General features: G+C 40.8%; 1 protein-coding gene across 1 annotated transcript; it reads right to left on the minus strand.

Moving 5' to 3' along the window:
• Positions 1-132: 132 nt before the first annotated feature.
• On the minus strand, positions 133-13,031 carry Tcs3 (Probable tRNA N6-adenosine threonylcarbamoyltransferase Tcs3). Its single transcript, XM_084589724.1, has 12 exons — positions 12,817-13,031; positions 12,300-12,419; positions 12,088-12,189; positions 11,876-11,949; positions 9,442-9,537; positions 7,728-7,777; positions 7,569-7,647; positions 7,342-7,441; positions 7,140-7,196; positions 4,520-4,595; positions 1,707-1,805; positions 133-251 (listed from the first exon to the last, which is right to left on the minus strand). The coding sequence occupies exons 1-12, from the start codon at positions 12,929-12,931 to the stop codon at positions 212-214; spliced, it is 1,008 nt and encodes a 335-aa protein (XP_084445850.1). The 5' UTR covers positions 12,932-13,031; the 3' UTR covers positions 133-211.
• Positions 13,032-13,096: the final 65 nt, after the last annotated feature.

Raw genomic sequence — 13,096 nt, forward strand, 5'->3', positions numbered from 1 at the left:
TGCACGTTTCATTCCTGTTTTACCTTTTACATTTAGAAAGTAGCCCTTAAACAGACATTTGTACTTTCATGTATGTAGTTACGTTCTGTACAACCCAATTTGTAACGGTGTCTTTAAGAAGCAGGAAACCAATAAACTTGTGCAAAGAGGTCTTTATTATTAAAATAAGGCATATTTTAAGCATCTCTGATGCAGAAAATAGGCTAAAAAATTAGCTTCTCCACGTCACTTCAACCTCGTCGGTTCGATACCTGCAATGAACATGAGAAGGGCGGCCATGCATACATATCTGGCAAGTAAACAAGGTATGCTTTGGCATTTTCACTTAAAAGGGATATCTTTTATTTAGGAACACTACCATTTCCATGTCATTCCAACTGCTAGGTCTGAAGCTTGAAACAGTTTAATGAAGAAGAAAAAAGATTGGTTCTCAAACTGCACATGCCATTCTGTTTCACAGAAAAGGGAAAAGAAATGCAAATTAACATAACTGCCACAGTAATGGTAGCAAGCAAATAGCTCTTCTGCTTTGCATGCTAGCAGCAACAGCAGTGTAGAGCTGAGGTAGTTGGTGCAAGGATGCAGTTAGAATGACACACTTTTCATCCTCCCATAATGTGAAAAATTGACCGACTGCTGTACAGGGTGCTCATTCCCTATCTCGCATGAGTCTTGTGGCTCAGGCCTGCCCCGCAACTCTATCCTTAGAGAGTATAATGTTTAGCCCGGAAAAAGTACCCCGCTATAAGATAGGAGGAAAATCAAAAAGCTGTTTACATTTCTACATGGCAAGCTGTAAGGGAGCAGACAAGGAATTATGCAAGACTAAGGCGACTGGTTAATATAAAGACATTCAAAAAGCGTCTTCTTGAAAACACCCTGATTTCAATGTGGTGCCCTTGTGAAGAGCTGAAATTGTGTACTAGTGTGAGTGCACTGTTCGAAAAGTTTTTATCTGTATGCACGGGTGCTGCACTGCGATCAGCAGCTTTTGCATTCGGTCAGTACTTTTATGTATAGGATCGTCTGCCCTTATGGTGAGCAGAAGAGTGCATAGCGACGTCTTCATAGCATCAGTGAGTGAGCCAACCGTGCATCGAAGCAAAATGATGGCCCATGCAAAGCAACACCTTCAGGTCCCTTAATGTCTTCACTTTGCTTCGATGTGCAGCCGTGTTAGACACAATGGCGCTTCGAACAGAGCAGCCACCTACTCGCATGTTCACCCTAACAGTGGACGACCTTGTCCGTTCTTTTTTTTATGAATATCAGGGCCAGCCTGTCTATCTTTATTTTCCTGTCCAATATAAAAATTCAGCTGCTGTTGGGTGCTTGTGTCATGCTCTGTTGTAGTATCCTATTTATATGCCCATATCAGAAGCTGTTTGTAGCACTGGGAAAGACAGGGGTGCCCTGGCTCAATCAGGACCATGTGCACTATAATAGGCAAGTGTGCTCCTATGTGCCTCTAGTCCCTCACTGCACACTGTAATATATAATTTGCACCCACCAATTAGGGGAGCAAGAGGCACATAGGAGCACAATTACCTTCTTGTGAGCATGATCCTGAGTGGGCCAGGGTGCCCCTGCCTTTTGCAGTGCTGCAAACAACTTCTGAGACTGAGTATATGTGCTGTTTTTCTAAACAGCTCACAGTAATTGGTGCCTAGAGATATGAACTGATGGTCAACAGATGTATACCATACCTCTGTGTGCAGGTTGTCTCTTCGAAGTGGGTGACTTGGCCCGAACGAAACATTTCCCAGCCAGCCTGAGCAATCATGGCTCCATTGTCAATGCAAAACCTGCAATAATGATGTTTATTAGCATTCTATGAGAGATCAGTATGATGTAATCTACGCTTAAGTAGAGCTATTAGCAGCATACTGAAGGCATAAGTGATAAATGCTTAGTGTACTTCTACACTGAGTGCACATGCACAGTTTTATACACAGAATCGGTGTCTCAAAGTTCTGTTTGTGCAAGGCTGATGGGAAGTACAGCAGCTCTTGACAGCTCATGTCTCATATTTAAAATAATAGCTGCAAGACTCTCACTCAGTGGAAAATCCGGTGTTGTCCCGTTGATTTCTGGCATCCTGTCGTGAAAATTCTGTCTGGTCGACAGGGTCTTGACATCACAACCACATGACCTCTACGGAAATTTAAAACGCCCCACAATGCTCGTGTGAAGCATGACATCACACATGGCACAAAATAGATTAAAACAACATATCTAATGCAAATGAAAAGTCTCTGCATGTCTCAAATAAAATAACTTAATAAACAAATTTTGCTTAAAGGAACCATGAAATGCTATTTACTAAAACTTGAAAATGCATACGAACTATTGGTATTACATCAGTAGTCTGCAATGAAAACATTTTTGAGGTAGTTAACTCGAATACTCAAAGACCACCTCTGCAGATCTGCTGCATTAGAAAATTACCGTAAACATTTTCTTAGGGTCCCTTTAAAGGAAAATGCCCAGAGTTTTCGGCTTGACTAGGCTTATATAAGGCACACTTGTAGAGCTTGGGAACAAGCAGGGTTTGGTTTGTGGGGTTTAACGTCCCAAAGCGACTCAGGCTATGAGAGATGCCATAGTGAACTCCGGAAATTTCAGCCATCTGGGGTTGTTTAACATGCAGACATTGCACAGCACATGGGTGCCTTGCTTTTCGCCTCCATCGAAAAACGGCTGCCGAGGCCAGGATTTGATCCCGCATCCTTGGGAACAGTAGCACCCCGGCGGGGAACAAGCAGGGGAATTTTAGGAAACGTAGCGCAAAAAAGACAAGGACAATCCTTCTTTTTTGTCCTTGTCTTCTTTGCACTGTTTCCTAAAATGCGAATGCACCAACTCGCCCAAGCAGGGGTATGTGTGTATTTCGTGTGGCCTTTCCCATAAAGTGGTAACTTATAACTGTGTGTGCATTCGAGGAAGGGGGGGAGGCAACAGATTGCCATCCTGAAATGGCGGATGGGAGACAACATTTTTCATAGAGTAATTTGCTTTGAAACTGCGTGTATGACGGTAAGTGAACATGGGTCACAACATAAAATTCCCTAGTATTCAAAAAATAAATAATTTGTAATTAAATTATTCTATTCTGTAGCTTCGGCTTCAGACTGCCAACCAAAGGTTCCAACGCCACAAGTATGATATCACATGACGCTTACAAAAGCTGCAATATACTCGCTGCTTTGTACTAGTTTTAATTCATGCAAACTCATATGCTAAGATGCTGCAGAAGCCAGAATGACATTGAGAGGACTATCATATTCAGTTTTTGTGGAGCTCGCGTGATTCTATACAAGACTTCTGACATTGCAACCTTCGCTCAGCAACCTGAAACCGAAAATTGCTTCTGCTATGTAGATTTTTATTCTGTTTCTCATTAAAAATTCACCATTGCATATATACTAGCTCAGTCATCAGTACGTTCAGAACTGTTTTTGAAGATCTAGATTTCACGTACAAAATGACAAAAAACTTGACTATAAGGCTCATTGATATCAAAACATGAAAGCAGGATCCACATTTGCTGGTCATACAAGACAAAAAGTGGTAAAGGAATATTTAGATATGATTCCGGCCATTCAAAGTTAATAAAAGGATCAATCGCATACTCTTGCATGACACAAATTATCAAAAAATCAAGTGGGCATAAGGTTCAGGGCAGCTTGAATGAGCTCAGCTAAAAGAGAAGATAGCCCAATATCCATTATGCCTCAATCGCAGAAAAGATCCTACGAATGCTGACAAGCAAGAAGAAGAAAAAAAAGAGAAACGAGAAAAAGGGTCAACCGGTCATTATCTTTTCACATAAGAGTTCCCACAGCCTAAAAAATATTGTAGGTAGGCCTGACATCCCAGTTGTGTTCACGGTACCAAAAAAGCTCGGGACAATGTGCAATGGTGAATCGTGAAAAGGAGGCGTGGGTCTCTGTGCACCACCAAGTATGAGGAGCGCTTTGTCGAGAGCGACAACAATCTTGTCTACCACATACCCACTCCCTGCAGAATGCAGTATCCGGAAAAATCTGGTAGATGCATCAATTCAAGGTTGGGTGAGCACGACAACTGCAAGCTAGCAACACACTGCCATCGTTACAAAAATTGTGTCCTTTGTTTGAAAAGACTGCCATCATTCCACATGAATAAAGCAAAATAGAAAGAGAGATCACAGAATCTTTTACGATTAGAAGTGCCGAAGTCAAGAAATGTGTTCGTGAAGTTTCCTTGTCATTGTCTAAGTTTCTTCAGTATTTGATATGCAGGCTGCATCTATTTGTACCCTTTTCCAACCACATCTGCATATGCCACGAGCAGATGACAAAGAGGTGACAAGGCACGGAGAAACATTTATTGTGCCCCCCTGACTCACTGAGATCTCTAGTTTCCACAATGCTGCAAGGACCTTATGAGACAGAGAATAAAAACTGAGCCAGGATTTGCAGGTTTTCTCGATAAAACATGCAGGTTACAAAGCTAGGACCGCAGTAGAAAGCTTTACCTCTCATCGGTGGCAAACAATTTGGCATTGCGCTCTTCAGCCATAATGCCCATCATTTCCTGCAGACGCTTATTACCTAAAAGTAAAGATGATGAACAATTCCATTAACATACTGGCAGAAATGGCATTTTAACTCGAGAATCGAGAGAAACGGCGCTGGGAGCTGCTTGCTAAAATAAGAGGATCATAAATTCAACATGGAAGACATTTATTCCTACAAAATTAAAAGGTTCTCACAGTCTCTCATTTTTTTTTGGCACCTCTACACGATTATGCATGCAGCAGTGACACAAGTAAGCGCATGCAATCGAGACTTTTCAACACATCTAATGCTTTTTATCCACGATGTTCATTTGTAGATTGAAGCCAAGTATGCAGTGACTATCAACCCATGGATCCAGCAGCCTTCACGACTTTATGCAAGGGTGCTGACATTTAAAGGTTTTGCTACAACCTAACTATACCATCTAATCCAATGCTCAATATTGTCCAAAAGTTTCAGAAGCTTGCATACTCTTGGTCCCACAGCAAGAGAACAAATACATGCCATCACTATACATACACTGCAGCTGGACCCGATGCAAAAATTACTAAGCAGCAAAAATCTCTCAACATCTCTCAACTTCAGACGGTCTCTGCATTCGTGTAACAACTGCAGCAAATTCAAACTGATGCTGAGCCATGGCAAAAATCCAGTTGAACTGCCGTGTGAGGGAGCGACAGCAGTGTTATTGATTCATGCACATTGTTGCCAGTCTTATCACTGAGACACCTCATATATCACTATGCTGCACATTACTTGGTTTCAATTTGTTATGTAACACTCATCTTAATTCACATTCTTTGCTTTCTTCACACTGCTAACTTTTGTTTACCATTTCCCCCGTTTTTAAGTTGACTGCATCTTCTGCCATTCTACATAACATAGTTCTTGCTGCTTTTGTACTGGCACTAACTGCTTTTTGCATTGAAACAAACCCAGTGAACTGCTATTTTCAGCACACATACACTAAATGTAAACAACAGGAAGGCAAGGACTTGCAAGGACTTCAAACGGCTGCTGAAAGCAAGCCAAAATTTGAGAAACATTGCATATCTTTTGCTGCGCATGTGAGCTGCAATATTTAGCCAAGGTGTTCATGTCCGGCCATGTCACCCACTAACTACCACCTGCCAGAGGCATGCCCATGATTTTGTATACATATATACCACCCCATTCTCTGCCTGCGTGGCCTAAGGTAGCGCTGCATTGCTGTGGTATGGCAGCTTTGCTGGGACTCGCGCATACTCATCATGCTATGTTCTCCATGGCATGTCTCCTCTGATGCTCACGCATTAATAAAATTTCTTCTCGCATGCAAACTGTGTTCCCTTTAATATTGGTGCTACCTGTACACTGGTCTGATCAGCAGCTCACACTATTAGCTAAGCCAAGATTACCCAGCTCAGTCAAGGGGACAATTATTACTACATTAAATGCTCCTCTTAACATGCTCATCAGGGTTTCCAAAGTAGTGCCACAGATGATATATTAAGTTGCATTAAGAGCACCAGAAGGACCAATGGCCACAACAAATTTGACCTTCTCATATGAACGTATGTCTAAATGTGCATGAATCGCTCTAGATGTGGTGCAGAAACCAATCTATAGTTTCTGGAAGTAAGACTAATGTATTGGCTTAGTATCGCGTAAAGGAATAGACACTAAACTGTGGGTACATTTTTTTTTTAAATATGCAAAAGACATTACTGTATGTACATGGATCACTATGTGATATTCACCTAATACAGCTAAATAATTCATAATTTTTTTTCTCACCTCTTTTCGTTTTGGTTTCAACAGTTTAGCAATGGCTATGACGTCAATATTCTATACAAGTCAAGTGAAGCATAAAGAAAACCCCTGGTTTTCTGCTTCATCACTCGTTTTGATTCTAATTCTAGTGGGAGGCTGGCTTGAGTGTTGTGATGAATCAAACAGATGAAACAATGATTATATCGCAGGTCTTTTCAGTCACCATAATATCATTGCCATCGCTGGACTGGTGAATCCGAAACCAAAACAAGTGAGAGAAGAAATTCAATTAGAAACTGTGAAGCATAAAGAAAACCCCTGGTTTTTTGCTTCATCACTTGTTTTGATTCTAATTCTAGTGGGAGGCTGGCTTGAGTGTTGTGATGAATCAAACAGATGAAACAATGATTATATCGCAGGTCTTTTCAGTCACCATAATATCATTGCCATCGCTGGACTGGTGAAACCGAAACCAAAACAAGTGAGAGAAGAAATTCAATTAGAAATTGTTTAGCAACTGTATGCAAACACCATATTGTAGTCTGTGCATATTAATATGTATCATTGCAAAGAATAAAACATCCAACCAAAAATTAGGTGCCTATATATTCCTTTAAGACTTTTTAACTTGAACACTAATTTCTGAGCTAAGTTGTGCGTTTTCTAAAAAGTGGTGAACAAGTAAGGTTTTGCACAATGCCAAAGTAAATATTAGCTGTCAAATCCTGCATAAATACCTTTGCAAACGAATTTTAGTATGCTACTCCAATAATAATGTGTCACAATTTAAAGGATAGGAAGATACATTTGCATGAATTCACTTACAGCCAACTCCACCAACGATGAGCACTTCACTGGACCCTGTATGAGCCATGGCCCGTTCTGAAAAGAAACAGAACACTATACCCTCACAGAGGAAAGAGTGCAGCAATGCACACTCAATATTGCTTACAGATAAATGTAGAACATATGTTTGAAAACAGTAGAATGAACTCTGCAATGGAAGTAGTGGACACTCTGCAGTCACCTGTAGTCTCCACGAGCATTGCAAAAACGGTCTCTTGCAAAGAAAAGCAGAGGTCTTCTGCTGTGCATTCCCCTTTGCTTAAAAGAGACTCTGCTTTTTCCTGAAATGCAATATGCATGATTTGTAGTTTTCCTTAGGCTTTTTACTCAAGAGTGTGAATACTGAATACACAAGTTGCAATTGCAGAGTACAAAAACTAAAATATCAAGAGAGCACTGACAACAAACCTCAATGAAAGAGAGAAGTCCTGAAAATGAGACATCCATCCCTTTGACAACATATGGAAGTGGAACCAGCTTGGTACCTCTACAGTAAGAAAAATCGGGGCATCCAATTAACTCATACTATATATATATATATAGTCATGCATCCAATACCTTGCTCACCTTTTTGCCATTTGTTCTATATTGTAACCAGGGCTTGGATCATTAGAGAGCTACAATAAAAAAGAAAATGCAATTTACTGACAAATGACAATGGCAATTAAAAAAATTGGAGGAGGCTTAAGCTTCCCCTTTAAGAGTTCAACGCAACAGTGTTTAAACCCCAATTCTTGAATGACAATGGGCAGATTTATAAAGCTTTGAATCGGGCGGAAGCTTGTGCCATCTGTTGCGGCTGTGCCGTACAATCGTAAGAATTTTTCAGTGAGTGCCGCATCGCTGGTAAGCAAAGCGGAAATGTTCTTTGCTACTCGCTTACATATTACTTCGATAATTAGTTTCTAATGGTGCACCTAAACATTAGCTGACAGTCATAAGGCCATGCATACATTAGGTCCATTTTTATTGGGAGAGAAGCAATGTGGTTCTGTGACGGAGTGGTTGTGTGCTCGCCTCTCACTGTGAAGGAACCATGTTCGACTTCGCGGGTTTCCACGAAACATTTATTGTTTCTTTACTTTCTTCTGACTTTCGCGTTACAACCAAAATGCTGACACTGCGTTTTCTGTGACACGGGGCCCTTAATGCTATTGCGTTAAAATACTGTTTCCATCAATTTTTATTTTTTTTTTTCATGAAGTCTGCTGACAGGCTTTGATGCAAGCTGTGTACCTAGTGATGCAGAAATGCTTCAGGGACTGCCACATGTGCACTACCAACTGGGAATCCTGGGTGATGATACCCAACTAATATGCACTGCAAAGGTAGATTTTTAAAGCTTTATCCAGCTTCTGCCCAAATACTTTCGTTAACCACCAGTTCTACCTTACGGCTTACTCTATTCAGCTTTACCCGACTGACACAGCACATCAAAAGTCAGCCCCATGACAGCTGCTTGACAGTTTTTCTCGGAAGGAAAAGGCAGATTTCACTGAATGGAAGTGTTTTTGTTTTGGTACATAGAGCACAAAATACCTAACTCAAGTTAACATTTCTGAAAACTACGGCTTGTGTCACACCTTATTCTCCTAATAGAAGACTTGTTAAGGCGGTTCAGTGGTTAGGTGCTGGCCTACTGAACCAGAGTACCAGAGTTCGAACCTGGCTGCGGCAACCATGTTGCGATGGAGGCGAGACACTGAAAGGCTTGGGCGTTGTACAATGTCAGTGTACGTCACAGATCCTGAGGTTGTCTAAATTAATTTAGAACCCTCCACTATGGTATGCCCTATAGCCTGGGCCTCTCTGAGATGTTAAACCCTACTTATTCTACCCTCTCCTTTTAAAGGGCACTCCAACGTGCACGCCAGAATGCGGAAGCCATCACTCATGCATGTGCTAGTAGAAATTTCCAACAATTCATAACAAGAGAAATTTCGGAGCATCCCAGTTCATCAAAAACTGCTTTGCATGGCACTAACCCTTATCAAAATCTTACTGCGGCAGAGCAATGTGGCTTTCAAATTCCACACCTCAAAATCCAATACTTAGTGCTACACAAGGCATTAATAAAGCACCTAAATTTTTGTGCACCATTACTGCATATTTTATAGCACACCATCTTCACAATGCCATGGTTTCATCATGATAGGACTCAGAATATGTAGATCTCATCATTCAAGCAGAAGCCAGAAATATAAATCATGCTGAGCTCAAAATTTCTCACATCAGCCTATGTGGATATATTACCCGAAGTCAAACAGCATCTTCAACTCACCTTCAGAACTCTCGCAAATCGGTCCAGGCAGTTCCCAACAGCAATGTCAATAGTCTCTCCGAAAATTCTGTATCTCTTCTCACTGTATGCTATTACCTAAACAGAACTATTATTAAGCATTCAGAAGAAAGATGCAGTCATCATGATCACCAACAGGAGGGTCAAGTCCACTACAGGACAAAATTCTCTCCCAGCAATCTTTAGTTGCCCTAGGTGTATAACAACCACAGCAGCCTGGCGCTTTGAATGCTTCTTGGCCCCATTACTTCCAACTTATTTTACTCCATTATGCCAACCAACTCATTCACAATGCAAACAAAGAAGCAGTGAAGACAGGATAAGCACTATGACAAGACAGAAAAGCACCCATTCTGTCTTTAGCGTTCTTTTGTCTGCATCTTGTTTAGCACTGGTCTTTAACATCTAGTTCACTGTTCCCAAAACACTTACTGCTACAGACTATAGTGAGGCACTGTGTGTGACATAAAAAACAGAGAACTGTATGTTATAGACACATCTGTAATCTGTTTGATGACATCAATGCTATGCGTTCAGTTCCCTTTTTGAACACTAGCCTGATCTCTCATTTTACTCAATTTCACTTTTGCTCTAAATCTATTAAAAATTATTTCAGTAAATATAGTACGCTCCACCAGAAGCAATCTAATAAGTGTAATTTTTGAAGTCTTTGATGTCACTTTCCTTTTCGACTAGCATTATGTAGACATTTCTATACATATCTCAAACAAAAGCTCACAAGCCTTGCATTCATAATAGTTCTGCCATTGAGGAGACTTGCATTTCCCGGAACTTTACTACTCCCATAAAAAAGGCAGTTGGCAAAGCAATTAAAAATAAGGCAAGAAATAACAGTTTCTCAGTAAAGTCACATAGCTTCTTGCTTCAATACCACACAACACTTGATTAACTTGGACCCAGTATTATTAGCAGACCATTTTTGGGAGGGGTGAGAGGGGCACTCATTTTCTTTTAAAGAACGGAGTGACAATAACAATCACTGAATAAGCTCTATTTGCGGTCTAAACTATACAGATAAATAAAAATCTGGTTTTGGTTTCATTTAGCTGGGACCAAAATAACTAAGGAGTGCTATCTTAGTCCTGTTAAAATGGCTCACAAAATAAGGATACCACTGGCCTTTCTTGAATTTCAATGCACTACAAATTTACAAGCTTCTTGAGAGGTGGATTTATGGGCCAGACTTGGGGAATGGAGTGGTCAGAACTTCATCAAGAGAGAGCCTACAAGGAGATGTGATGCCACAGGAGAGCATTACACTCTTCCTGCTAAATGTAGCTGGTAATTTATACCAAAACTCTACTTCTCATGAAAAGACTGAATAAATCTTTTTGAGCTCAGAACTAGGAAGCACCAAACTAGAACTGCCGGCTCGGCCAGTCTGTCATTGCAGTGACATGACCAGCAAGGTACGTCATAGCTTGTAGCATATGTAGCAGATATACAAGGCTTAAGTGTGTTGATCAAGCTGTCTTTTTGCTAAAGTATTAAAATATATATATATATATATATATATATATATATATATATATATATATATATATATAGAGCATAGGTAGAGGGTTCAAGGTGTGTGTGTGTGGGGGGGGGGGGGGGGTAGAGGGGGGCACTTCAGGTAATATATATATATATATATATATATATATATATATATATATATATATATATATATATATATATATATATTACCTGAAGTGCCCCCCTCTACCCCCCCCCCCCACACACACACACACACACCTTGAACCCTCTACCTATGCTCTCTGCTTTTGCCATTTCTGACACAGAAGTGTAGTCAGTGTAGCCATTTATTTTTCGCTTTTAAAGATATGCTATACACAGCAGATACTTAAGTATAGCACAACTGTGACATTTTTTTGGCACCCAGCACTAAACGACTCACAGGACTACACTAGTGAATATAGTGGCTGCTTGTCGCATGCACAGAACACTTATGGAAATAAAAAATAGGGTGAAGCTGGCCACTATATTTCTTTTTCCTTATTTTCATCTCCTACAGCCATTCCCTTTGTGAATTGCTTCCGTAACTCTCAGACTTCTACGTTACATAATTTTTATAATTACTTCAAAATTTTATTTCCACTGGAGTTGAAGGCCCTCAAATGCAGCAGGGTAAATTTTTTAATACAGCACACAGCATTGCTGAGCACTTCGTATGGAAATAATGCTTCCAGCATACATGAACAGAGGCCCCTGAAAAATAATTATGCTCAACGGAGTAAATGAATTAACTTTAAAAGCAGTCATCAGTCTATCATTGCTGCTTCACAAAATAGCAAATGATAAACATAGTTAAAAAGATTACAATTTTCATTCATACATATTCGAATCGGAGTGCAAAGGCACTAAAGCCGACAGAAGTATGGAGTACATTCACCTGTGTATTGCCGCCGCTGACATACAATACAGTTGGGTTGACTGCTCCAGTAATCAGGCGCCCCATTTCGATATCTTGAAACCACGTTAAAGAAATGGCACAATTTTGAAGAGACAAGTTGTACTTACAAGCAATTTTCAACTTGCCATTATGAATGCATTTTTGCAAAATAATACGAGCAGATGTTTATATAAAAAATTCAGCAAGGATACGACCGATGCAATGGTTAACACCTATGATTGGTTTGTCCCATAGCTGCGCAACAGTCCTCGCAACAACGGCGACAGACACCAGTGGTGCTCCCATTCCAGGGCCTAGAACGGAAACAGTAGCCATCATCTTCCGCCGATATATATTCCCCCAAGTTTTGCAATATTGTTCCCTGCATTTGGGACAAGAAAATCGCATGCGCGTATTAACTTGCCTTTGGTGTAACAAACAACGTCAATTTGGTTGGGTGCGATGTTCGCTTCTTCGAGCGCTTTTTCAAGCACGTCTAACACGTGTGCTCGGTGGTGTACCGCGGTGTCTCTTGGCTGAAACCCTGAAAGAACGAAACAAATTACTTAGCGTAAATAAGGCCCTGTGGCAGCTCAGTAAGCAGAGGGATGCAGGATCGATCCTGCCAGCAGCGGCCACGTTTCGACGGAGGCGAAACGCAAGGCGCCCGTACTGGACAATTTAAACAACCCCAGGTTGTAGAAATTATTCGGAGCCCTCCGATACGGCGTGTCCCATAGCCCGAGTCGCTTTGGCATACACTGAAAACTCGCACAGAAGTCATCGGGAAATGAGATGCACGCATTACCACATGTCAACTGTGTTCTATATTAAGCGATTTTGAAAGACGAGCATTTTGAATCTATATTTTGTAACAATTACATTTTGCGTAAAAAATTGACCAAGCTTCATACATCTGATTAATGAAACTGTCTACATGCCTTCGCCTGGTGGTGTAATATAGGTTACTCGTGGATTCGACAAAACCTCGCCGTCTCGCACTATGCCAACTCCCAACTTATTTGCACTCCCTTCGAAGCCGATTACTATCGTCATAATTGAGTCTGTCACAAAGTGAACTAGCTGAATCAACGTAGGTTCAAAGGCGCTGCAATGAAACGCTTTTGAACATGCTAGGGCTCGACTTGTACCTGTGCTTACTCTGGCTAAGAATGGCTAAGAACTGTGACTCGCATGATCACGTCGTTTTTTTTTATGACA

The sequence above is a fragment of the Amblyomma maculatum genome, chromosome 1 (genome assembly GCF_055883805.1).
Source record: "Amblyomma maculatum isolate TAMU_Amacu chromosome 1, ASM5588380v1, whole genome shotgun sequence".
In the NCBI taxonomy this organism is placed as follows: domain Eukaryota; kingdom Metazoa; phylum Arthropoda; class Arachnida; order Ixodida; family Ixodidae; genus Amblyomma; species Amblyomma maculatum.

Bases quoted from the DNA above. Each gene is read 5' to 3' on its own strand.
- Tcs3 (XM_084589724.1), bottom strand. From the start codon at position 12,931: ATGACGATAGTAATCGGCTTCGAAGGGAGTGCAAATAAGTTGGGAGTT. The intron at 7,648-7,727 runs GTGAGCAAGGTA...TTCTTACTGTAG, and splicing joins ATAGAACAAATGGCAAAAAG to AGGTACCAAGCTGGTTCCAC. The intron at 1,806-4,519 runs GTAAAGCTTTCT...TCATTATTGCAG, and splicing joins TTGTTTGCCACCGATGAGAG to GTTTTGCATTGACAATGGAG.